General features: G+C 43.1%; 1 protein-coding gene across 1 annotated transcript; it reads left to right on the top strand.

The window, feature by feature from the left end:
• Positions 1–466: 466 nt before the first annotated feature.
• LOC308160367 (acidic mammalian chitinase-like) lies at positions 467–27,771 on the top strand (the record flags this gene model as incomplete). Its single annotated transcript, XM_080534282.1, has 11 exons — positions 467–503; positions 4,959–5,163; positions 5,244–5,300; positions 5,419–5,584; positions 10,499–10,623; positions 10,749–10,772; positions 25,891–25,990; positions 26,329–26,514; positions 26,828–26,944; positions 27,373–27,505; positions 27,683–27,771. 11 exons carry the CDS (start codon positions 467–469, stop codon positions 27,730–27,732), a joined length of 1,200 nt encoding a protein of 399 aa, XP_080390408.1. The 3' UTR covers positions 27,733–27,771.

Below are 27,771 nucleotides of genomic sequence, written 5' to 3'. Positions count from 1 at the left end.
AAGGAGGATTTTGTATGTGATGCGGGACTTGACCGGAAGCCAGTAAAGGTCAATGAGGGTGGGGGTGATGTGCTGCCAGGGCTTGGTGTAGGTGAGAACCTGCAATAGTCCAGGCGGGAGTTGACGAAGGCGTGGACGAGGGTTTCCGACACGGAGTCAGAGAGGGAAGGTCGGAGTCTGGCAATGTTTTTGAGGTGGAAGTAGGTAGATTTGGTGATGGATTTGATGTGTGACTGGAAGGAGAGGGTGGAGTCAAGGATGACGCCCAGGTTGCGGACTTCGTGAGATGGAGCAGCCGTCAACCTCAAGGATGAAGTCGCCAACCTTCCGGAGCAGCGCCTTGGGTGCCACAACCATGAGCTCTGTTTTCTTACTATTGAGTTTGAGAAGGTTTAATGTCATCCAGTTTTCTATTTTGTGCAGCCAGTTGACAAGGGACTGCATAGCAGTGGAAGTTGAGGCCGTGATGACGGAGGATCTGGCCGAGAGGAAGCACGTAGATGGTGAAGAAGAGGGGTCCAAGCACAGAGCCTTGAGGCACGCCTTGATTGACTGGGGCTGGGGGGTACTCGAGCCATTGATGGTGACAAACTGTCCCCTGTTTGAGAAGTAAGATTGGAACCAGGAGAGGGCTGTGCCGGTGACACCTAGGAGGGCGGATAGGCGGTACTTGTTACTTGTATTTATTTATGCACAAGGATAAGTCAATGACAGTTAGACAGTACCACATAGTGAACTGCACCAACTCAGCCACCGTGGACAAACGTGTCCGGGTCTACCCCAACACGAAGCCATGAGAAGGTCCGACAACTGCTCAAGGAGAGGAACAACGCCTTCTCAGCGAAGGACAAACTGCTGTACAACACCACCAGGTCTAACCTAAACCGTGGCATCCGGGAGGCCAAGGCAGACCACAGAGAGAAGATTGAGGAATGCTTCCTGAGCAACAACTCCAGGCGGGTGTGGCAGGGGGTTCAGCACATGACAAACTTCAGAGCCAACAGGCTCACAGCCGCTGAGGGCGACCCCCTGCTGGTGGAAGAGCTGAACTCCTTCTACGCCCGGTTCGACGAGGGGCGAACGGAGGTAACCACAACACAAACACCACTCTCTCCAGCTCTCAGCAGCCTCACCCTCACAGAGCATGAAGTGAGACGCGTGCTGAAGGCGGTGGACCCCAGAAAAGCCTCAGGGCCGGATGGCGTCCTGGGACGGGTGCTGAGGGACTGCGCCGACCAGCTGGCCGGGGCTTTCACCAACATCTTCAACCAGTCCCTGTCCCAGGCCACCATCCCACCCTGCCTGAAAACCTCAACAATCATCCCAGTCCCGAAGAAAAGCACGGTGAGCTGCCTAAACGACTACCGCCCGGTGGCACTCTCACCAATCATCATGAAGTGCTTCGAGAAACTGGTCCGGACCCACATAGTCACACGCCTCCCGCCCAACCTGGATCCATACCAGTTCGCCTACAGAGCCCACAGGTCCACAGAGGACGCCATCGCGACGACTCTCCACTCCACTCTATCCCACCTGGAGAGGGGGAACAGCTACGCGAGACTGCTCTTTGTGGACTTTAGCTCTGCCTTCAACACTATCCTTCCAGACAGGCTAGTGACCAAACTACTAGACCTGGGACTATCACACTCTATCTGTGCATGGATCAAGGACTTCCTGTCTGACCGCCCCCAGAGGGTGCGGGTGGGCTCCCACACCTCCACAGCCCTCAGACTCAGCACTGGGTCCCCCCAGGGCTGCGTGCTAAGCCCCATCCTCTACAACCTCTACACCTACGACTTCACCCCCGTCCACCCCAGCAACTCCATCATAAAGTTTGCAGACGACACCACCGTGGTGGGCTGCATCTCGGGGGGGGGACGAGGCGGCGTACAGGGATGAGGTGGAGCAGCTGGGCAAGCTGTGCAAGGTTAACAACCTGCTGCGGAACCAGTCAAAGACCCAGGAAATCATCGTGGACTTCAGGAGGAAAAAATCTGAGGTCCAGCCCCTGCTCGTCGATGGAGGGAGCATGGAGAGAGTCGCAACTCTCCGATTCCTGGGGGTGCACATACAGGATGACCTGTCCTGGAAGACCAACACAGCAGCCATCATCAAGAAGGCACAACAGCGGCTCTACTTCCTGAGAGTCCTCAGGAAATACCACCTCAGACAGGAGCTGCTTGTGACCTTTTACCGCTGCACAGTGGAGAGCATCCTCACCTACTGCATCTGCGTGTGGTTCTCCAGCTGCACAGCCGCAGAGAGGAAAGCGCTACAGAGAGTCGTGAGATCGGCCCAGAAGATCATCGGCGCCCCCCTCCCCTCTCTGGAAGAGCTGTACAACACACGCTGCCTCAGGAAGGCCTCCAAGATCTCCAGAGACCCATCCCACCCTGGGAACGAACACTTTGTTCAGCTGCCCTCAGGCAGGCGGTTCAGGACCATGTCCGCAAGGACAAATAGACTGAAGCTCAGCTTCTACCCTAGGGCCATTCAGGCCCTGAACACAGCAAAGACCTAGGTTCTAGGCCCTGGACAATCCAGACAATTTGATGGCAGCTACTAGATTGTAATCATAAGTGCAATACTGAAATACAAATGTGAACATTTCAAACCTGCAAACTGCGACACTTTAAATGAATGTGCAATAATACTATGTGCAATATGACAACCCTCGTGTACATAAGGTTCAGAGATAGGAAATGTTAGGATATGTATAGCATAGCATAGAGTACAGCACAGTGTTTTATTTGTATAGTATAGTAGTATAGTATAGTGGATAGTGGATATAGCCTTTATTTATGTAAACCAGCTCTTTTCCCTTCTTGTTTTAAGTAAAAAAAAATCCTAGCACCAGGGGAGCCCCCCCTCCTAAATTTCGTTGTATGGTACCTGTACTGTATTAATGACCAGTATTTCCTCTATATGCATTTATTCGTGGCGGGCCGCCACGAATGAATTTCCTCCGCCACTAATTGATTCAGACAGTCCACTTTGATTCAGGCTGCGCAGAAAGGCAGCGAGTTATTATGACCGGAGAACAGAAAAAAAGCAGATTGAAGCTAGATTTAGGCCGCTTCCAGACCTACATTTCGTTACGATTTAGGGCGTAGTTAGTTACAATATGTTACAATGTTGCAATTAACCACGTCGTTTATGTTCGCACTGCAATCGAGACTGAATCACTCTCAACAGGCGCGCGGCGCGAGGCGACGCGCTTTCAAAACAGTTTTGTGATTGGTCCGAATTTAGCGGGACATTTGGATTTCTCTCTTCGCCCGTCGCCCATCCCTTTAATCCCGTAAACGTATCCTAATCGAAAATGCAACATCATCAGCGACGACTGTGGGTTATTGCATTTACTGCTGTTCTCTGGTTCATGTTCTTATACCAGTGCTCAGTATAGAGTATTTTAAATGAACATTCGTAATGTATGTCTCTGATGTTCATGGTCAATTAAATCAGCCTATTTTGTGAAACAAATAATGTTCCCGCTAATGGGTTAACCGAGCATTCTCGCACCTAACGTACAAGCACCTAGCTTCGAACTATTCATAGCAATATGCGCAGGGCAAAAATAATCTATTGCCTCTAAAATCACCACGAACAGAACGGCGGAGGTACGGGTAAACACGGCTCATGTTGGTGTCCTCAAAGGTAAGAGTTGGTTTTCTTTAACTCAACTGATAGCATTACCTTGCTGTTTACCGAATGCTCCATCTGACTGTCACACTGTGATTTTACTTGTGTAAAATCGCGCTCCGCCACTACTGTGAAAAATCCTGGAGGAAACACTGATGACAATAAAGACCATTCATTCATTCATTCATTCATATATCTTATGTTCAGCAATCTGTCACATCAATAAATTCAGCTTAGTTGGCACAGTGCAGAAAAATACAGAAACAAATATTTTATTTCATTTAGGTCGAGTTCAACTATTGCACCTCAATTAACTAGCATGTACCGAATTCAAAATTAAATACAATTGTACCTCATAAAAAATCATGTACCTCGTAGAGATCCGCCAGTAAAATATCACCAAAAATTACAGCAGAAACATAGCAACATACATTAGGTAAGTGCTTGTGAGCCAGCCAACATCATCTGTAAGTCTAGTGTAGTGAAGAGGCGTGACCGGGTAACTCGAGTGCCAGGAGAAGACACAGAAGGAAAGGAAAACACAAAAGACAATCAGTACACACACACACAGGCAGGTGTGCAGGTAAAAGAGGGCAACGCTGAGAGTCTTGTTGCTAAAGCATAGCTTTTCGGTGGGAAGTCAGATGATTGAAAAGAAAATGATGATTTGCACATTGTCAGAGCGCTTGGGTTGCTGTGATGTGAAAAAAATGATATGTTTACAGTTTCTGTTCCTGTTCCATGTTCCTGTTCCTGTTCTTTTTTTCCCTTTTAGACACGATAAAAGATCCTCTCTCTTCCTGCCACTGCATTCACAAATACAATGACCAAACTCACTCTACTGGCAGGTAAAGACATTTTTCAACAATTCCCTTGAAGAAAGTTGCATGTTTTGTTTTGTTTTGTTTGTGTGATATGCTCTTTGTTGACCTTATTGAATCTGTACTTTTGAAGGTCTGTTCCTGGTCCTGTGCCATTTAGGTAAGATAACCCACTTCTCCAACACTGAAAACAGTAGCACTGCACATATCTTAACTGTACACATCCTCGTCTTTGTCTGTACATATCACGCTGTACATATGTCTGTCCATACTTTTATGGCTTTTGCACTTTGGTGTAATCTGGTTAAATGTCAAAGACAATTAAATTGAATCTGAATCTGAAGTATCACAGAGACAAAGTAATCACATCTTACCTACAGTATCAAAATACTGTATTACATGACATGTTGCCTTGAAATATAGATATACAGTGGTTTAGAACAATGCTCTATATCTATTTGCAAAATCATATATTGCAATCTTCTCTTGTCCAAGGCTCTACCTCGCAGCTGGTATGCTACATTACCAACTGGGCCCAGTACAGGCCTGGAACTGGCAAGTTCATGCCAACTGATATTGACCCTTTCCTTTGCACCCACCTGATCTACGCCTTCTCCATCATCAATACCACCAACGAGCTGACCACCCTTGAGTGGAATGATGAGACTCTATACAGATCCTTCAACGGACTGAAAGACAGGTTGGTATTTTTTTCCCTTTTCATAGATTTCATGGGAGGTTTTGCTGTTTGCTGACAATGGTGTTTGTGTTATCCAACAGAAACCCTCAACTTAAAACACTCTTGGCAGTTGGTGGATGGAGCTTTGGCACCCAGCAGTAAGATTTACTTTTTTGTTTGTTTCATTCTACATGGATAACCAGCAGTGTACTTTTTTGTGTTCATGATGTAACACTCTATCAGTAGCAAATTATCATTTCGTCTAATTCTCCTTAGGTTCACAACAACGGTGTCGTCCCCAGCCAACAGACAGACGTTCATCCAGTCCTCTATCAGTTTCCTGCGGAAGCACGGCTTTGATGGGCTGGATCTAGACTGGCAGTACCCTGGAGCACGAGGGAGCCCCCCAGAGGACAAACAGAGATTCACACTGTTGTGCAAGGTCAGAGAACCGACATTTGAATAGAATAGACAAGAGTAAACGTTGTTAACATCAGAACTATCAACATCAAAACTGCTACCAAGCACTGGATCGTCTCCAGTTCAGCAAAAGATATCTAACAATCTGGCCAGGTCCAAACCAGTGAAACTCACAGATGTAAAGTACAATCCTTTCTAGGCCCAATCAAAAACTGTTCGAGCTATTGCCGTCAGGGAAACAGTACCGAAGCCTCTGGGCTAAAACCCAGAGGCTAACAAACAGCTATTTCCCCCAAGCTCTTGGAGATACACACTGGAAGAATACTAAAAACTGGTTGAGTAATTTACTACCGTACTGTATTGTAGTATATTGCATGTGTAACGTTGGTCAAACAGGAGGCAAACTTCTTTCAACCACTTTTATTTATCTCTATAGCCCTGTCCGGACGGCATATAAATTACCTGAGGACCTCTGTAATGTTTTACCTGGGGTAATTCGGTAATGTTTATCCTGTCCGGACCGACCATGTCAGTGATTTACTCCGGGGACCCCAGTAATTATTCCGGCTGGAATTACCTACTGTTTTTCAGCAAACCCTGAGGTCCTCTGATAATTATATTACCGTCCGGATTGACATGTCAGTATTTGGTACGCATTGCATGATTTTGCGCGATATTAATACTAACATTAACAGTTTTGACCGGGGTGTGAGATCTAAGGTATTAGGTGAGCTCTGTGCAACCAATGGATGTGGATGACATTATTGACTCCCTTGAATCTCCACTATCGGATAACCAAACCACCTAAAAGGTTAATCGACGACGACGATGTAAGTGACGATGGACTGATTTCTTCTTCTGAACCAGTTCTAGCGAATTTACCTAACATTAGCTTGTAAACTGTGCAGTTTGTATGGTCTGGATCTAGCACTCTACAAATCACGGTGGCTGACAACACACAGGGATGAAGTTAGGGGTGGGAATCGCAAGGTAACTCACGTATTGATAACCGTACAATATTTTGGCCCCCGTACCCCCCCCCCCAATTCATCAACGATACATCACAATATCTGTTAACTGGTATTTCATAACGTGGTTCCAGTGTTGCAGCATTTAGATGTCGTATCTGTTTTTCTCCACTTTGCGCCATTTCGGCCATTCATCTTCTTAATTTTGATAACATCACAACATTCTGATAGAACATCGACATGCTAGAAACACATAACTACACATAATTAGATGATCACACAGCCCCAAACGCGAACACATCCCAAAACGAACGTATTTACAAAAGTCTCCCTTACCAGTAGCCTATGGCAAAGGAGAATAGTAAATCCAATCCACAAATTATGAGTATTTTGTGATCGGTAAACTGCTGTTTATTATATCGAGTGGGTACTTTAAAACGTAAAGTTTCGTGTTATGAAAAAAAAACAGTCTGCGAGTGGTTTCGGCTGCGTTCGTAAATTCGCTTTGGAAATCTGATCAGCAGTCATGGAATGCCTCTTGTCCAATCAAATTACTTGTTGTTGCTACACGTGCGTTGTGTTGTGGGTCTGACAAAACATCCGGCGGGAACAGCTTCTTCTTCTGTGATGTTAAATGGCAGCTTGCACCCGAAACGCAAACATGCATGGAGATGTTTTAATCCACATGTGTCAAAGTCAAGGCCCGTGGGCCAGATCAGGCCTGTGAATGAGTTCTCTCTTGCCCGCGGGATGATATTTAATTACTATTAAAACCGGCCCGCAGTATTCATCAGAGCAATTGCGCGTCATCTCCCTGTCATCAGAATGATCACGCCCCTTTTTGGGTGATAGAAGTGTAGAAGTTTGACTGGTGGTCAATGGGAATTTCTGGTCTTCGCTACTTTAATCCGATAAAATAAGAAAACCGTAGTGCTTTTTAGATATTAGGAGCCCAAATCCGATGGCCAGTTAGGCAAACTATTATATAGTGTCATTGCCGATCAATGATCGACGTCGTTATATAGAGAAAATTAATAAAATAGGGGTTGATTCATCAGATAAGTCATACGTCATCTCCCTGTCATCAGGGATTTGTAGTTCTTCATTTGATCTAGCCTACTAAGGTACTACTTAGTACCTACTAGTACTAACCCTTCACCCATAACGGCTATCGACTAGTGCTACTGTGCATGATATTTCTATTGTAATCATGGGAGATAAATGTTCAAAGAAGGAACGAAAGCAAACGCTGTTGGGGGGACTGGAGGTGAAGACGTTAGGACCACGGCAAATCAAATGAAGAACTACAAATCCCTGATGAGTACATGAGTAATTGAGTCCACTGGTGCTATTGAATGTATTTCCAAGTCGCACAGAAATATATTCACTCGCAAATGCGACCAAAACAGTCACAATGTCGAGCCCTGCCTTTTGCTCTAATGAAACGCCGAGTATGTCAGCAAGTTTGCACTAACTTTTCTAATTTTATTATAAAAGACAGTCATTGGTGAGGATCAGAGCAGCACACTGATTTGTTTTTAATGCATGCTGTTTCATTTTTGCATTTATCTTGCCATTGAGCGTTGAAGGAACATTTGATTTAGCTGTTTACCTGTTAAAAAAAAGAAGGCAAAAAAAAAAACTTTTCAATTTATTACTGAAAGAGCCTTGAGAAAATATTGCAACTGATTTTATTTATGTTTTACTTAGGCTAATTTAATTATTAATGTTAAGTGCAATATAGGCTGTGTTATTGGTATTGGTTCAATATGTGCAATAATTGCGAGTTTTAATAAACATTGAACCAGCCCGGCCCTCCACCTGTACCATTTTTTTTTATTTTGGCCCCCTGTGTATTTGACTTTGACATGACTAATCCATCCGGATCGGTCATTAAAATCACTGGGGTCCTAGGGTAAAATAAGTATTACCGAGGTCCTCAGGTAATTTATATGCCATCCGGAAAGGGCTTATGGAAGACATATAAAACACAAGTCTTCCTCTGGTGTCTGTAATTCTTGCAAATCTATTCAGACGGTAGTTGTATTCTAGCGCTACCACTCTTTCCGTTTTTCACATCAGGACATACCTGTCAACATTGGGATTGGAAAATAAGGGAAACACAAACCATACCCCTTACATAGACAAGGAGACCCCTTACATTTAGACTAGGAGACCCCTTACATTTAGACAAGGAGACCCCTTACATAGACAAGGAGACCCCTTACATTTAGACTAGGAGACCCCTTACATTTAGACTAGGAGACCCCTTACATTTAGACTAGGAGACCCCTTACATTTAGACAAGGAGACCCCTTACATTTAGACAAGGAGACCCCTTACATTTAGACTAGGAGACCCCTTACATTTAGACTAGGAGACCCCTTACATTTAGACTAGGAGACCCCTTACATTTAGACAAGAGACCCCTTACATTTAGACAAGGAGACCCCTTACATTTAGACTAGGAGACCCCTTACATTTAGACTAGGAGACCCCTTACATTTAGACTAGGAGACCCCTTACATGGGCACGCCCCCGGGTGTGCAACAAGAATTGGGTTAACTAGTTCCTATGATTAAGTAAGTGACTACAGGTGGTCAGAATCAGATACCTGGTTGAAAGTCAAATACTTTGAACATCCCTGCATATATACATGAAAACACAAAATGGCATATCAATTCAGCACATTTATTTATACATTACTTGACACCATGATGTCAATGGGAAAAGAGCAGCGCAATGCAACCAGCGATCATTTCAAAACGGCGATAACGTTCGTAAAAACGCTCTGGAAATCTGATCACCACTCATGGAATGCTTCTTGTCCAATCAAATTACCTTGTCCCTTTATGACGTTGCACGTGTGCGTTCCGGTGCTCTCAGAGCAAGATTACGAACGCAGCCCAAGAAACGAGAGGAAACAAGATGGACTCCGACATGGCTATAACGATTGTGCGCATGCGCCAACTAACGTTTACGGGGAAATATTTAAACGGGAGCACAACGGGAAAGAAAGGTAAAATACGGGAGAATCCCGGGAAAAACGGGAGGGTTGACAGCAGGTATGCATCAGGATAACTTGTTTACAAGAAGAACACACATTTCCCTCAAACATTACAAATAACAATTACAAATAACATGTGGAGCAACATACCTGTATGGAAGACATGGAAGTGTTCCTCTGGTGTCTGTAGTGTAATTCTTGCAAATCTGCGTATTCAAAATAACTTACAATACATTTTTATATCATCTGAGCTAGCAACAAAAATGCGGGAACTGAAATGTGAAACATTGCTAGCCAACATACAGAACTCTGGTATAATACAAAATGTTAACAAACGTACAATCAGTGGATAAAACTATACAGAAATCATCACAATACATGTAAAAACAAATAGCACAGTACTACACCAACATTTTCACCGTATATTACAGGATTCTCCACACAAATAATAAAATACGAGCAGCGTTTTACATCGTCGACAAACCTATTCAGATGGTAGTGGATTCTAGCGCGACCACTGGGTATGGCAACAACAAAAGGACAAAAGAACGCGCAGACCTGCAGTACACGCAAACTCCAAAGGGGGCTCCAACAACAACCAGGGCTGCTCAAGCACAGAGAAACTCAACATACAGTACATTCCCAACTCTGTTACACATGTCATATCATCGTACTCTGCACAGCATCTTTTGCACTATTGAAGCCACTGTAAAATCCATCACTTTATTACTCTCTCAATGTGTACTTTTTTTTACTTACTTACGTTACTTATTATTATAATTATGATTATAATCATAATTGTTATTATTATTATGTTATTATTATTATTATTATTATTTTTTGTATCTGAATGCTGCAATGTTGAGGAGCCAAAGCCAAATATTTTTACTCTTGTGTACTTGTACAGTAAGGTGTAATAAAAGTGATTATTTTGTGTAATAAACCCCTCTCTCTACTGTAGGAGCTGCTGGAGGCCTATGAGGCTGAGGGCAAGACCACTGGCCGCCCCAGACTAATGCTCGCTGCAGCAGTGACTGCTTGGCAAGGAGACATCGATGGTGGCTATGAAATTGCAGAGATAAGCAGGTAAAAATAAATAATATGTTTACTCTTGTGTACTTGTACAGTAAGATGTAATAAAAGCCATTCTGATTCTGAAATACACATTTTCAAAGTATTCATATTCATATTCTTAATGCAATACATTTTAGATACCTGGACTTCATTAGTGTGATGTAGGGATGGACGGTTTCCAATTATTGAAACCGAAAAACCGTCAAAGACTAAAACCGCGGTTTTCCGGTTAACCGAAAAACGACCGAAAAACGAAAAGAAAAAAAAAAAAGAAAAAAAAAAGGGGGGCAATTTCAAATAATTGAGCCCTACTGCTACAATACACTCATGTCGAACACCATTAAAACACCGTAAGCACAGTCGCAACACATTTAGGCTACTTAGTTTCACAAATATAAGTGGAAAGGCAGACTTTTGTAAGCTACACCATACATGAAAACACATGAACACTTAACACACCAGCTCCGCTGATCCAGGGTGCACGCCTGCACGGAAGATCATTGTAGTGTATTTTCATATGACGTAGCCATGGCAACCCGACGGCCACGTAGTGAAAGCAACATAGTAGGAGACTCTGTTTGACTCCTTCTTTACTCATCCAGGGCTTGCTTGAGGGCAGAAACATATTTGTCATTTATCTGATTCGTTCCCCTATTCACTAGATAACCGTCCGTTTGTGTTGTTTCTGTTAGGAGAGATAAGGAGAGACACACGGTGGCCTTTTGACAATGCATGTGCAGAGGATGGAATGTCATCATGGGAGGATAATTGCATTGGGGTCGAGTCAGCAAGACGGCCATAACATAGGTTACATTGGAATAAGACAATGACATCCTATTTGCAGGACGGAGAATGGCCTCACCTACTCACTGGTATGCTTTGTATTCAACCAAATTAAAGTAACGTGGACTCTGTTCAGTTGGCTCAGCGAAATAATAGTGACAGGGTATAAAGTCCGCTACGTAGATGGACTCTTTCTCTTTATTTTTCACATCCATCCTGTGACCGATTCGGACCATCAGCTCCATTGAAGGGGCCATGCTGTGTAACCTGCTTTTTTGAATAAACAAGTCTTGCTCAAATTTGCTCAAGAATTCTTCTTCATTTTTAGTAAGTAACAGATACCAAAATATATACGAAATAATGGCGAGACTAGCCCACGAGTTAATTAATAGCTTATAAGTAATTATAGTGACCGTCAATTTTTACATCTCTTCATTCAGCGCCTGGAGGTAAGTACCATTCTCTCTTTCTCTGTCTCTCCCTCTCCCTCTGCCTCTCTCTCTCTCTCTCTCTCTCTGTCTCTCTCTCTCTCTCTCTCTCTCTCTCTCTCTCTCTCTCTCTCCCCCTCTCCCTCTGCCTTTCTCTCATTCTCTCTCTCTCTCTCTCTGTCTCCCTCCCTCTCTCTCTCTCCCTCTGCCTTTCTCAAATTGGTTCCCTTTCTCTCTCTCTCTCTGTCTCCCTCCCTCTCTCTCTCTCCCTCTGCCTTTCTCAAATTGGTTCCCTTTCTCTCTCTCTCTCTGTCTCCCTCCCTCTCTCTCTCTCCCTCTGCCTTTCTCAAATTGGTTCCCTTTCTCTCTCTCTCTCTGTCTCTCTCTCTCTCTCCCTCTGCCTTTCTCAAATTGGTTCCCTTTCTCTCTCTCTCTCTATCTCTCTCTCTCTCTCCCTCTGCCTTTCTCAAATTGGTTCCCTTCCTCTCTCACTCTCTGTCTCTCTGTCCCTCTCTCTCCCTGTCAGACTTCCAGCTTTGATGTAATTAAATGATCTTAAGCTAAACAAAAGAATTTAGATTTGTGTTGAGTATCTGTTAGAAATATAAGATAATTACAATTGGATTGAATTTAAAGAGCCGGATTTAGAAATCTGTATTTGTACATAAATGTGTAAATTGCACTGTATTGGGAAAATATCGTGTGTGTGTGTAAGCCTGGTACTAAAGGAAGACGAACTTTAGTAGTGTCTACATGAAAAGTGTAGGCTTGTCGACAGAAAATTAACGGAAGACGTTTTGTTAATGGGTCGGCAATATTGGTTATTGTGAAGATTAGCGAGAAGCTGATGAATGTGTTATTATGTGTATGGAATGAGCATTCCTGTTTGATAAAAGTGTAATTGGACTGTAAAGTCTGTTTTGGAAGACAAGAGGTCCTTTGTCCTTGTCAGCGGAGCACAAACACGCACGCAGGCACGCACAGACACACACAGGCTCAGATTTCTCTTGGGAGAGAGACCGTGGAAAAAAGGCATTAGAGAATATTAAAGTGAAATAATACGTTTAACTGCATTGAAAGATAATCTTGATATTGCGGAGTCGTGAATGTGCTCTGTTTGAGAAGACCGTGGTTTTTCGAGGAAAAACCGTGGGGTAGAGCCCATCCCCTCCCTTTCTGTGTGTCTCATTTCAGAGAAAAAAAAAAGGCTGCAAAAAAGCACACATGCACACACGGAGTTGAAAATCCTTTCTACTACAAAGGGAACCTGAATTTGATTGTTGCATAAAAGATAAAGTTAAAATCCATTTCACATAGACTATAGTGGTATAGAGATAAAGTGGGTTGATCGTTGGGGTATTTTAAAGTAGTTTGGGGATATTTGTTGAGTTTTCATTCACAAGTCTAGTGGAAAGCGGGCGCATGCGCGTTAGCCGGAGCACATTCCATACTAAGGGCGTAGCCCAGCAGAGACTAGAGAACACAGATTCTTTTTCCTCCATTTTTCTTCCTTGCCTTTCATCTCTCTCTGTAATAAAGTTGTGATTGCAGAAATCACGAAAGTTAAGCATAGTTTGTTAAAAGTAAAGATAGATTGTGGGCTTTTGATAGATTCAAAGGAAAAGAGGCCAGTCGTTCTGTGAGACATCTGTTTTCTGAGCAGAACACAGGAAGATTTATGACCATCGATAAAACAGCTCTGTGACTCTCGGTCTGCCTGTTTGCATAGAAGACAGAGATCTGTAGAGAACATTTATAGAATGATGTTTGTAAATGACTGTTGAATATTACATTACTTGTTTAAATACTAATTGATTGAATTAATTATTCAGATCATTTCATTGTCTGTTTCACAAAACAATTGATTGATTCCACAGGTTTGGTCAAATGTCTGTGACTGTCTAATGAAAACTATTCTGAATAACCATTCATTTTGTTTAATATTTTGATAACAGATAATTGACTCCACAGGTTTTAAATCAATGTATATGATGATATAATGAATAATTCTAACTAGTCATTAATTCCTTTCACTTAATAGTTGATTTATTTACAGATTGTAATTAATATTTGTAAGTTACTTTTCAGCATATTGTGATCGCTGAAGCATTGTGTTTGATAGGAGAAAAATAATAGGTTGTGACTTGAGATCACGACAGGGTGTTTTGAAGCAATCGATACCCAAGTCGGTTGCTTGGCGCCATCTAGTGGACAAAACACGACAAGACATTTTAAAACACTAATCCTCAGTGAGATCTATCTGAGGTCGATGAAATAGTCCTTTACATTAATAAATGGATGGTTGTAAATGATTGTAATATATTACATTACTTTAATTAATTTAATTAATTACAAATTGATTGAATTAATTATTCAGATCATTTCATTTTCTGTTTTCACAAAACTTTGATCAATTGTTTTGTGACAATCTAATGATAACCATTCCTTTGTTTGATATGTTGATAATAGCTAATTGACTTCACAGGTTTACATCAATGAAGTGTACGATTGTACAATGACTAAGTCTAATTAATCATTCATTCCTTTCAAATAACAAGTCGATTTCTTTACAGATTGTAATGAATAATTAATCATTCATTCCTTCCAAATAACAAATCAATTTCTTTACAGGTTGTTGTCACTATTCGTATTTTACATCTTTTTATTTCAAGTTCTTTTTCACAGCTTTTGATCAAAGAAGAGCAGAACAGTTTATATCTGAGGATTGAGCAATCAAGGGTTTTGTGAATCAGAAAGCGTGACCTGCCTTTGTAATTTGATAAATTGTGTTGAACAGCCTTTGTAGTTTAATAATTAAAGTTGACCTGAACTATAATTAGTATTGACTGAGCAATTAAGTGATACACATTCATACACAATAAGGGAAAAACATTTAGATTAAAACTAAACTAAATTTGGATTGAATTGAATTGAAATTAAATTGAATTTAAATTTGAATTGAATGATTATTTAGTTATGATTATTAATAATTAATTAATATTAATTAATAGTGATAATTGATTGTTAGTGATTAATTAGTTATGATTATTTAAATAATTTAAATAAAATTGAATTAAAATTTTAATTAAATTTAAATTAAAACACACACACATAGATTACATTTAAGTCAATAATACACAATACCACTGAAACAATCCGTTGTTCTGAATTGTAATGTTCTGTGTAGACAGTTGACGCAGTTAAAAGTTGGACTAGCATCTGTTTAGCAGATACGGCAACAGAAGGTGGGTTGTAAGAAAAGTACACCTTATAGCATATTTTCAGCATATTAAGCAGTATAAATATTTCAGACATGGGAGCCAAACCCAGTAACATTGTGAGGGCTGTTAATACAGACAAGGGAATATTAGCAAATTCATCCCCTGTGGCTATAGTGGAAAAAATGAATCCTCTTGTTAAGGAGATTAGCAAAATGTCAACGAAATGGAATATTCGTTGGGCAGACATTGAACAACCATGGCCAGAAGAGGGCACCTTTGACTTACAATTAATTGCAACATTGGAGATACTTATCAATGCACATAAGGCGCATCAAAAAGGAAAGATTAGATCAGAGAAACGCAGGTTAGAGTTAGCTATTTTAGACCTCTTCAAGGTAGAGGGGCAGAAAGTAGCATTAGCTTGGAATGAGAAAACAGCTCACATGGATCCAGAAAAAAGAGATGAATTGGCCAAAGCAATGGAAGAGAAAGTGAACATTCCATTCTCACACACAGCTCCAATCTCCAGTCCTCCTCCCTATGCCAAGATACTGGAGGACAATTCTCAGCGGATCTACCCTCAGGTCCCCGTCCTAAGTACGAACGGAGCCTTCACTATCAAAGATGGGGGTGATAATGTACTAGAGAGGGGAAGAGCGAAAGTGACCGTGGATTTCGAACCAGAGAACAAGACAGATGACAATGAAGATGGCAGTGGAGGTGAAGGCGAATGTTCCGGTGCTGACAGCAATGCACAGGGAGGTTACAGTGCTCAGATCAGAAAACTAATAGCCAGGGCCGAAAAACAGGGAAGGACAAGACGCTATAAAAAGGGAAAAGAAGAAAGTGGTTCTGAAGATGAGCAGGAGTCTCTGAAGATAGAGAAGAAGAAAGAGAGCTTAAAGCAAAAGAAGAGGATGTCGGAGGAAGAGGAGGAAGAAAGGGTGAAAAAGGATAAGGAGGAGTTAAGAAAGAGGGCAAGAAAACTCCAGAGAAGCCTAAGAGAGGAGGAAAGTTGTATACGACAGATAGAGGAACTGGAAGAACAGATAGCTCAAGTGACATCATTTCATACATCCCAGCCGAACCTCTCAAGAGAATATCGTCAAGTGTCATCACATCATACATCCCAGCCGAACCTCCCAAGGTCTACAGCGACACCAAGGTGGGACGAAAGAACGGAGCCACTAGTAAGCAATTATGGCCTTAGACCAAGAGGGAAGGCATCGGAGGAAGAGGAAATTCAGGGGATCTTCCCGGTGCTGTTTCGAGATAACAAGATAGAATATCGTCCTTGGGGTCATACAGATCTGTCTGAAGTGATCGAAAAACTCCCAGTCCTAGAAGATGGGGGTCACCCTTGGACTAACGAGATGGACGTGAGACTGACAGGGACGCAGGCCGCGATGGGAGACCTGAAAAGACTCTTAGCCTTTATTACAGGATTGGACACCATGCAGGAAATATTGACGAAGGCAGGACTTCATAAATATATCGGTACATCAGTTTATGACCCAGAGCTCTTCGCAGCAAACAGAGGCAGGCTGTGGAAGGCAATCAGAGAGACATACCCTACTCACATTCACCCAGACAATATCATTGTGATGCCGCTGGGAGAAGATGAGAATCCCAGAGGTTATGTAGCCCGTGTGCACTCTCAATGGAGAAGTGTGACAGGGAAGGATGCCGAAGATAACCCGTTAGAAAAAGCCATAATCAGGGAAAAGATTCAACAAGGTCTCCCTACCCCAGTTAAGAACAAGTTAGCAGAAGTGGTGGGGCTACGACACATGAACAAGGCTGTTTATATAGACAACGTAGCACACCAAGTAGAATTATTTAGAAAGAAGATTCAGATACAGAAGGCACAAGACGAAGACTCACTCAGAAAACTAACTCAAGTACAATTGACTGAAGGCAAGAAAACCAGAGAGAGAGTGCAGACCATAGCCCTACAGGTCCCATCTCAACCACAGCAACTGCAAACTGTCCCTCCCCAGTCATACCCACAGGGGCCACAAGGGGGGTATCCATACCCACAGGGGCCACCAGGGGTGCAAGTGGTTCCGTACCAGCCATACAACCAGCCTGGCCAAGGACCACCACAAGAGGGATGGACCGCAGCCGGGAAGAAGATGTTAGGACCATGTTTCCAATGCGGCCAGGATGGACACTTAGCCCGTACCTGCTGGAAGAAGAACCAGGGGGGCGCAGGGGGGAAACAAAAAGGAAGATATAGGCCCCCTGCTACGCCGGCTCCAGGAGTGGTGAACCCCTACGGAGGCCCACCAGCTGGGCTATAGGGGTGCCCAGAAGATCCGAGAGGGGGGTGCCAGCTGGTGGTGACGAACAGGCCTGAAGATGAACCTACCATATGGGTGTCGGTCAACCAACGTCCATTAGAATTGATGGTGGACAGTGGAGCAGCCTACACCTGTCTGAAGCCTGAAGATGCCACGCACCTTCCTATGTCTGGGAAATATGTGAAGACAATCGGATTCGAGGGAATTAAACAGCTGATCCCTACTACTGAGCTTGTAAGCTTAGAGTACAAAGGACAGAGAGCAGATCTGTCAATACTTGTATCAGAACACACGCCAATAGGGCTACTAGGGAGAGATGCACTATGCCAATTGAACTGTACAGTGAAATGCACACCTGACGGCTGTCGGGTGACAGTGCCACAAGAGAACAGACAGCTGTCTGTCATGATGGACAACAACGCATCTATGGTGTATTGGGTGGGAGGGCTTAGCCCAGACCTAATGGAACCAGCAAGGATGTGGGACAATTATATCCTGGCACACATGTCAGAGGCCAGAAGGCCTACTGATCCATTGCATTGTACACTCCAGTATTTTAGAGAAGTTGCAGATGCAAACCCAGATGAGTGGCTGAAGCATCAGCCAAAACAGGTACAGCTTAGTACAAGTTGTATAATCCTAGGCCCTCAGGGAGTGGCTATGAAGATAAACAGTGACACTTATCTAGATCAGGAGCATAAGATTGAGGGTAGCATCCCTCATGTGACACTTATGATATCTGAACACTATAAACAGAAGCATTTAGGGGCAATGATGGCAGACTCAGAAAAAGCCAGATTTGTAACGACAAAAGAAAACCCTGCTATCTGGAGGAGCATTGATGGACAGTTCACAAAACTGATGATCTCTGCTCAAGGAATAGGACATCCGCAGACTGTGAAGCTAATGAACCAGCTAATCCTTCCTGTACAACCTGAAAAAGACCTCAGAGAAGAAATGATACAGAATGTGCCAGCAGACCTGTGGGCAAAGAACAGTACAGACATTGGATTTGTGAAATCAGCTCGTCCATTGAGAGTTGAACTCATACCGGTTGCAAAACCCCCTTGGAAAAACCAATACCCATTGAAGCAGGAAGCAATTGATGGAATTGAGCCACAGATCAAAGGATTGTTAGAGGCAGGAGTCTTGAAGATAACTCAATATCCGTTAAGTAACACACCTCTTCTGCCAGTAACGAAACCTGATGGTTCATATCGTCTGGTACATGACCTACGGGCTGTGAATGAGGTAGTTGTCAGCTATCCAGCCGAAGTTCCTGATCCTCATGTGTTGTTGACTCAGATTCCATCTACAGCCAAAGTATTTACAGTGATTGATTTATGCGGGGCTTTCTTTTCTATACCTCTTAGTGTAGAAAGTCAAGGGTTATTTGGGTTTACCTACAAAGGTCAACATTATCAATATACCAGAATGCCACAAGGGTACAAACACAGTCCTCATGTTTTTAATCAGATCTTGAAGGAGGACTTAGACGGGTTAGGGCAGACGATAAGTAGTACTGCCATTCAGTACATGGATGACATACTCCTTTGTGCCCCAGATGAAGAAACATGTCACAGGGATTCCGTTAAACTGTTAAAGGTTTTGGCGGAGAAGGGACACAAGGTGTCTAAAAAGAAGCTACAGTATTGCCAGGAAAAGGTAACTTACTTAGGACAATCTATTACACAGGGACATCGCAGTGTCACTAACGAACACTTGGAAGCTATTCAGAAGGCTCCAAAACCACGAACGGTTAGGGAAATGATGATGTTTTTGGGCATTACTGGGTATAGTTCAGCATGGGTGGAGGATTACACTAGACTGGTCGCTCCATTGAGGGGGATGATTAAGGAAACAGGTAGTGATAAACTCCAATGTTGCATTACTTGGACAAGGGAAGCTGATTTGGCGTTTGAGACAATTAAACACAAATTACAAGAAGCGCCAGCTTTAGCGCTTCCAGATTATTCCAAAGAATTTGGATTGTATGTTTCTTCTTCAGCCAAAGGGAAGTATGCCTGCGCTGTTCTTACGCAACCAACAGGCATTGGACCTAGTCCACAGCCCATAGCCTATTACTCTGTCGCATATTCAGAGGTAGAAATGGGTTTCGCGCCATGCTACAGAGCAATGGCCGGGGCATATCTTATGTACGAGAAGGCAACAACCTTAACAATGGGGTACCCAATTACCATTCTCTGCCACCACAGTCTAAGGAATCTTTTGAATCAAGGCAAGTATACTTTGACGATGCCTAGGATTAGGAATTATTACAGGATGTTGGAAAGAGAAGATGTAACATTACTAAGATGTAACACACTTAACCCAGCAGAGACCTTGCCAACCCCAGAAGATGGGGAACCACACGATTGTGTGAAGGAAGCTATGAGGTACTCTAAGCTTAGAGCAGATCTACTAGCTTTGCCTTTAAAGGAAGCTGACGTTGAGTATTGGACTGATGGATCTTGTTACCGGGTAGGAGAAAGTTTACGTGCTGGGTATGCCATAGTCCGATCCCAAAATTCAGGGTTCATTGTGGAACAAGCCGAGGCTGTTCCTCAGCCTTGTTCAGCTCAATTGGCTGAGTTAATTGCCCTCACAGAAGCATGCAACTTGGGAACCGGACGAAGAGTGACAGTATACACCGACTCTGCCTACGCCCATAATGTGTGTCATCTACATGGAGCTGTATGGAAGGGACGGGGTTTTAAGAAAACTGATGGTTCGCCTATTCAGCACCACGCTCAAATCATGAAGCTGTTACAAGCCATGATGAAACCAAGGGAATTAGCCATAGTGAAGTGTGCCGCACACAGATCTGACTCATCACATGTCACACAAGGTAACAGGGCTGCAGATGATGCAGCCAAAGCCATTACAGGAGCAGACAAAGCAGGTAAAGTTCTGCTGGTCACACATGAAGCACAGTTACAGGGCATGGTCACGCTTGAGGATTTGTTGATGTTACAGAGTGGGGCAAATGCGCTAGACAAAAACCTATGGTTAACAAGGGGGGCTAGTCAGGATGACACAGGTCTATGGAGAAATCATGAGGGACTGGTTGTGGCACCCCCAGATTTATTAGGCATGCTGATACAGGAAGCCCATGGATTAGCACATGTGGCCAGGGGGGAGGTAAGACGCAAGATCACCAAGGAATATGGTTTTTGGGCTCCATATTTATTGGAACAAATAGACCATATCCTTGGTCAATGTGTGGTCTGTTTGAAAAACAATATCAGACCTGGAATACCAGTGGGAACTGGGCATATCCCTACCCCAAACGGGCCAATGAAACATTTGGTGATTGACTATGTGGACATGATTCGTCCTGTTGCAGGATACAGGTACATGTTAGTTGTAGTGGACAGGTTCAGCAGATGGGTAGAAGCATGCCCCACTCGAAAAAAGGATGCTCAGTCTGTAGCAAAGTTCCTATGCAGGGAATTCATACCTAGGTTTGGAATTCCAGATAGGATAGCGTCAGACAATGGTAAGGAATTTGTGGATAAGACGGTAAAGCTTATACTACAAAAGTTGGGAATCAAGCAGAGATTTGGGTGTATTTACTCACCTCAAAGCCAGGGGATGGTAGAGAGGATGAACGGGGTCCTTAAGAACCGTCTTTCTAAGGTCTGTCAGCATACAGGTCTTAATTGGGTGGAAGGACTCCCTCTTGCATTGATGGCCTGTCGTTCCAGTGAGATTCGAGGGCTGCACTTGACTCCCCATGAACTGGCTATGGGGAGAATAATGACAGCTCCCTGTGCACGAACCAGTGGGAAAGGGCCAAGTTTGGCTCTCTTGGAGAGTGACATGAAAGCCTATGTACAGTACATGACTAACCGGCAAAAGAGTATCTCTTCTTATGTGCTCCACAAACAGGAACGTGAAGAGGAGGTGAACGCACAGGAGAGGAAGGACGCGTTGCAACCGGGTGACAAAGTATACGTGAAGGTCTACAGACGGAAGTGGCATGAGGCTCGACGGGAAGGACCATACGAGGTCGTTCGGTGCACTGGGACTGCCATCCAAATCAAGGGGTCCCCCACCTGGTACCACGTTCATCACTGCATCAAGGCACCCAATGAGGACGATGAGGGAGAGCCTCAGCAGGATGGTGAGGAGACCCCTGGGGACGAGGAAGTCCACAGCTTGGACATCCAGGCTGACGAAGATGTTGGTGAGTATCTGCGCCGTGATGCAGATGATGCCGGGGGCCTCGTCCCAGACCCTGTCCAGCCCAGAGACGAGTGGGCCAAGGGAGATCGTGAAGGATCCAGTGACTGCGACACCCCTCTTGGGGGTTCTACCAAGCCTGGTGTTGCCCCTGTTGTCACCCCTTCCGACCCTGACAATGCTCCAGACGGAGATGTCAGCAACCCGGGCGGCTGCCCGGACCAAGGTACCATTGAGAGACACAGACCTGTCAGTGATACACCCCAACCAGACAGATCCCGTGATACACCGAGGCCAATTAGGAGGAAACTCAAGCCATGCCGTTTCAGAGACTAATATACCCCTTAGTGTTCCTACCCCATTGACTTCCTTGGACAATGCTACACTTCACTCACACACTGTTATGCCTGGACGTCAGAAAAGATTTATCACATTAGGTAGAGCTTTTATTTGCCCACATTCACGTTGTACTGTTGATGATTGTTTGATCTATGCCTCGACTGAAGCGGCTGAGTGGTACTTACTGGATGCCAAATATATTACACTTACACAACAGTTAATGTCAACACTTGTGACATTAACTAATGTTGACAATGAGGTGAACTCGTATTGGTGTGCTAGACGTAATATCGGTGAACAGGTGTTTGACAAATCCAACAATTTCAAGGACAAAGTTTGTAGTAACATTCCTGACTTTCCACACGACTTTTTGGTGGACTGTAGGGAATTTGTGCATGAATATATTTTTCCAGTTGAGTTACCAGGAAAGGTTAAAAATGTTGCTGTAAAGGCTTCTACGAAGGCGATTGTAGTCGCTACTGACGATTATTTGTTGTATGATTCTAATCACCTGGGGACACGGTCCCACCCTAATTCTGCCACTAGTATCATGAAAGATTTTGCTTCAAAAATGAATTATTCTGATTGCTGGATTTGTCAACAGGTCCCTGTAAGTACATCTGCTCCTATGTTTTTCCCCATACCGTTAACTAAAGCAGAATGGTTTCATTATAATTGGCAGGGTTTAGCCCAATTTGTTTTACAGGGCAAGAACCAGAGCTCTTCTTGTCAGCCCAGCACGATTCTGGTTCCTTTAAATTCTTCCTATGCAGGTGTGGATATTGGTGTGTTGGAACGTCTGACAGCAGCAGTTAACGAACACCATAGGCCTAGCGGTGTGGGGAAGGTTATTATTGATAGGCTTACACATTTGTCACAACCAACAGGTCCGAAGAAGATATATATTATCCAAGCTATGTTCGTTCAATTGAATGGTACTGCATTGAGTCCTCATCTGTTATGTTCTGGGAGTGTGACTTCTACACGGTGGAGAGGTTCAGTTGTTATTTCTGGATTGAAATGTAAAGTTGTTGATTGTGCTATGGTGCCTCAAATGAAATTACATGATACCAATACTACCAGACGGCAGAAAGGCACCACGCAGCTTAAGGTCATGCCTCTCGTAAATATTACAACCTGTATTGACATACAATCTCGGCCCAAGGGCAGCGCGCTTCGTCAGCTAGGGGCCGCGTCTTGTATAGGTGGTGTCATTTTCCCGTATCCTGGTACGGAGCTTCAACTCCCGGAGGGTGTGTTTCTTGTGTGTGATAATAATGCATTCTCTAAGCTTCCTGCTTTGAGTGAGGGACTTTGTTATTTAGCTCATCTGATACCTTTGATTAGGAAAGTTACTCGGGAAGAGATGTCTGTACTTCACAAACAAGCAACCCATCGTAGTCGTAGGGCGTTGTCTACCGCTCAGAAGTTTTTTGGCCTAATATTCCCAAGTTATGGTGTCTACAACTCTCAGACTGAATTAAGTGCCCTATCATCCGTTCTTGAAAAACACATTAATGCTTCGGATGCTGTAGTATCTGCCCTGGCTACTGAATTGACTGAAACTAAGAATGTAGCTCTCCAAAATAGAATGGCTTTGGACATTATTTTGGCCAGTCAGGGTGGTACTTGTGCTTTGATAGGCGGTGAATGTTGCAGTTATATTTCGGATTCTGGTAACGCTCTGTATGATTTCCATGAATCTAACAAGAAGGGTATAGAGGATTTACGTAAAGAACACGGTTGGAATACATTGGATTTCTTTGATTCTGCTTTTTCAGGTATTGGTAATATGATCAGGTCCGTCGCTATTATTCTTGTTGTCATTATCATCTGTATTATGTTACTTGGTATTTTAATCAAATGTTTTGGAAAGTGTATTTCTGATGTTCCGGTTAATGCTTTAATGATGGCCGACATAGCTGATGAGCAAAAGCTGGATTCTGCTTTGCTTTCTGATTTTGTTTCCTCTTTTGATGATTTGTTTATTAAGTGATGTTTTGTGATTGTTTGCTTCGGTTCCTGTTTGTTTCTTTCTATATCATGTGATTGATGTCGGTTGTGAAGTGATGTAATGGTTACGCGACAATGGAAGCTCCTGACTATGAAAGTGTTATCAATCTGAGACAGCGGTAAAGGCTGTTCTCCAACTGGGGCCATGTGCTAGCAACCTCTGACCCTGCCGCTTCGGACGAGGGAAACATCGGTCGTTGGAAATTTCTGTATCTCAGTTTTTGTATTATGCATGATGAACTGAGTGATGTGTTGATGTGTTGATGTGTTGATGTGTTGATGTGTTGATGTGTTGATGTGTTGATGTAGTTGATGGGTTGATGTAGTTTTTCTGTCTGTCGTTTAGTTTCGGAACACACTCTGCGTGTTCCGAGGGGGGCTGTGTAGTGTATTTTCATATGACGTAGCCATGGCAACCCGACGGCCACGTAGTGAAAGCAACATAGTAGGAGACTCTGTTTGACTCCTTCTTTACTCATCCAGGGCTTGCTTGAGGGCAGAAACATATTTGTCATTTATCTGATTCGTTCCCCTATTCACTAGATAACCGTCCGTTTGTGTTGTTTCTGTTAGGAGAGATAAGGAGAGACACACGGTGGCCTTTTGACAATGCATGTGCAGAGGATGGAATGTCATCATGGGAGGATAATTGCATTGGGGTCGAGTCAGCAAGACGGCCATAACATAGGTTACATTGGAATAAGACAATGACATCCTATTTGCAGGACGGAGAATGGCCTCACCTACTCACTGGTATGCTTTGTATTCAACCAAATTAAAGTAACGTGGACTCTGTTCAGTTGGCTCAGCGAAATAATAGTGACAGGGTATAAAGTCCGCTACGTAGATGGACTCTTTCTCTTTATTTTTCACATCCATCCTGTGACCGATTCGGACCATCAGCTCCATTGAAGGGGCCATGCTGTGTAACCTGCTTTTTTGAATAAACAAGTCTTGCTCAAATTTGCTCAAGAATTCTTCTTCATTTTTAGTAAGTAACAGATACCAAAATATATACGAAATCATCTCTTGGAACAGCGTCTTCATTGAATGAACTGCTTTCTCAATATCTTGGTTCTTAGACAAAGTTTCAGCTGCTGCTCAATGTATTGAAATATTTGAATACTGCTCAATAATCACTGAAATATTAGACTTAGAATTATGCAGTGAACATACTTAAAGCTTTTCATAAAAACCACATGCCGCGAGACTGACTCGTCCTGAACTGTCGTAAGTCAATCAACAAAGAATGCCCCATCAAAATAAAAGTGCCCATGGTAGAGCTGTCAAAATAGAGCTTTCAAAATAAATGTACTAATACAGATAGAGATAAATACAGAACTACCTTTGCGTCACTAAGTGACCGCGTATCTTCTGAGACATGCGTTCTGTCATCACTTTCAGTAGCGCCTTCACACACAGTGGTGCTGTGCACAAACACTCTTGATCCGTATAGCTCTTGTTTTATTATATTGTGGTTTAGTAAATACTGCACTTGGAGTTACATTCAATGCATGATTTGTGCTATAGAACATAAATAAAGTTTGATTGATTGATTGATATCAAATCAAATCACATTTTATTTCTATAGCGCATTTCTCACAAAAGTGACCCAATGCGCTTTACAGAGAGCAGCGAAAATTATCTTATTAAATGTAAGCGACTAATTGTAAAAAACCTTTCCTATCTACCAATAACTGAAGGCAACTATCTTTCCCATAGAGTGATTCGTTACCCTTAAATATAATCCCAATTAGATATTAATCCTCAGTTATTCTTCACAACTGACCAAACCTCTCACTCATTGCGTGGCAGATTCAGACTCTATCATTGTTATTTTCACACACGACAAACATGTGACATGTTCCAGTTTTATTCTTTGAACAACATAGGGAAAAAAAAAAAAAAAAAAAAAAAAAATCCGGTTTCAGACGGTTTTGATAAAAAACCGTTTCTATTTTTATAAACCCCGGTTTTCGGTTTAACCGAAAAACCGTCCATCCCTAGTGTGATGACATATAACTTCCATGGTGCCTGGGAGAGTGTCACAGGACACAACAGCCCATTGTACAGAGGGTCCCAAGACACTAGCGACCTCAGCAACACTGTGAGAAAGCAGCTTCTGATTTGGATTAAATTGCACATTCTACATCATGCTGGTGGTCTACATTTCAAAGTCATATAAAATATGAGCGTTGCATGTTTATGCATGTTTTGCATGTTTATGTAAATCGAATTCAAGAGATCTCTCTCTGTCTGTGTGTGTGTGTGTGTGTGTGTGTGTGTCTCTCTCTCTCTCTCTCTCTCTCTCTCTCTCTCTCTCTCTCTCTCTCTCTCTCTCTCTCTCTCTCTCTCTCTCTCTCTCTCTCTCTCTCTCTCTCTCTCTCTCTCTCTCTCTCTCTCTCTCTCTCTCTCTCTCTCTCTCTGTCTCCATCTTTCTGCCAGGACTATGCCATGAAGTACTGGCGAGACCAGGGCGCCCCTGTGGAGAAGCTGAGGATGGGCTTTGCTACATATGGGCGTGTGTTCCGCCTAGCCTCTGAAGCTACTAGTGGGGTGGGAGCCCCTACCAGCGGTAATGCCTCCGTCGGCAACTACACCAAGGAGGCTGGCTTCTGGCAAACTTCAGGCAGACTAGGCCCACTCGAGGGTGGCAGAGAGTGTGGATATCTTTAAAAGAAAGCTTAAAACGGGCTTAAAAAATTGCTCTTATCTTGTGTTTATCTGAACTTGCACTTTTACTCCTATTTCTTATCTCCTACCTCTTGTTTTATTGTATTGTTCTTTATTTACTATTGTTTTTATGTTCAGCACTTGGGGTTGCCTTCAATGCTGACTTGTGCTATATAAATAAAGTGTGTTTGATTGATTGATTCAGGCTTGTGACATACAGTACTTCATTTCATGACATTTGATCTGAACATGTTGCACATCTTGTTTCTAGATCTGCACGTTCCTCCAAGGAACCAGTGTCCAGTGGATTGATGATCAGAAGGTTCCCTATGCTACTAAAGCAAAGGAGTGGCTTGGATTTGACAACGAGGAGAGCTATGCAACAAAGGTATTTAGACCTACCAGTATTGCTTAGAAGTAAGGGATATAGAATGCAGTGGTTTCGGATCCTAGCATGTTTGTATAAAGGGATTAATTACTGTGTTTGTATATATATACCTACTACCTACTGTACTTATACTGTACTTCTCATTTCGTAACTGTACATATCCTATTTTGTCTACAGTATCATGTCCTTGCACAATATACATGTATATCTACGATAACATGTTTTTCACTATATCACTATTTACACTTCTGGTTAGACGCTAAACTGCATTTTGTTGTCTGGTACTTGTACTCTGCAATGACAATACAGTTGAATCTAATCTAATCTACTGTTAGGTGTTGCAACTGTATCAAAGTCATCAGAAGACTCTACTGTCTCTGTCTCCATGTTTTCTCTCATCCTCTCACTCCCTCACTTCCTTTCCTAAGGTCCGTTATTTAAAAGACAACAAGTTTGGAGGAGCTTTCGTCTGGACTCTGGACCTGGACGATTTTGCCGGGCAGTTCTGTGGACTGGGCAACTATCCCCTGACCAACCATCTTAAATACCTCCTTGATATTGGTAAATAAATCAATAATTCCTTTCATTCTATATTTCACCAAATACACTAACAGCACCGATATCAACGGAAATACTTAGTTTTACATATACAACCATATTTGTTTGGCAATCTGGTTTATCCAGTGTTTGTCCTACTGAAGTGCCACTCTCAATAAACTGAATACTTCTCTCCTCCAGACCTGCCTCTTCTGCCTCCTCTGCCACCTCTGCCACCAAACACTCTGTAAGGGTTTCTGAGCTGGCAGACCCAGTGGGCTGTATGTGAA

Source organism: Nansenia antarctica, assembly GCF_963989245.1.
Source record: "Nansenia antarctica genome assembly, chromosome: 6".
NCBI lineage: Eukaryota > Metazoa > Chordata > Actinopteri > Argentiniformes > Microstomatidae > Nansenia > Nansenia antarctica.
This window is presented reverse-complemented; position numbering and strand designations above follow the sequence as displayed.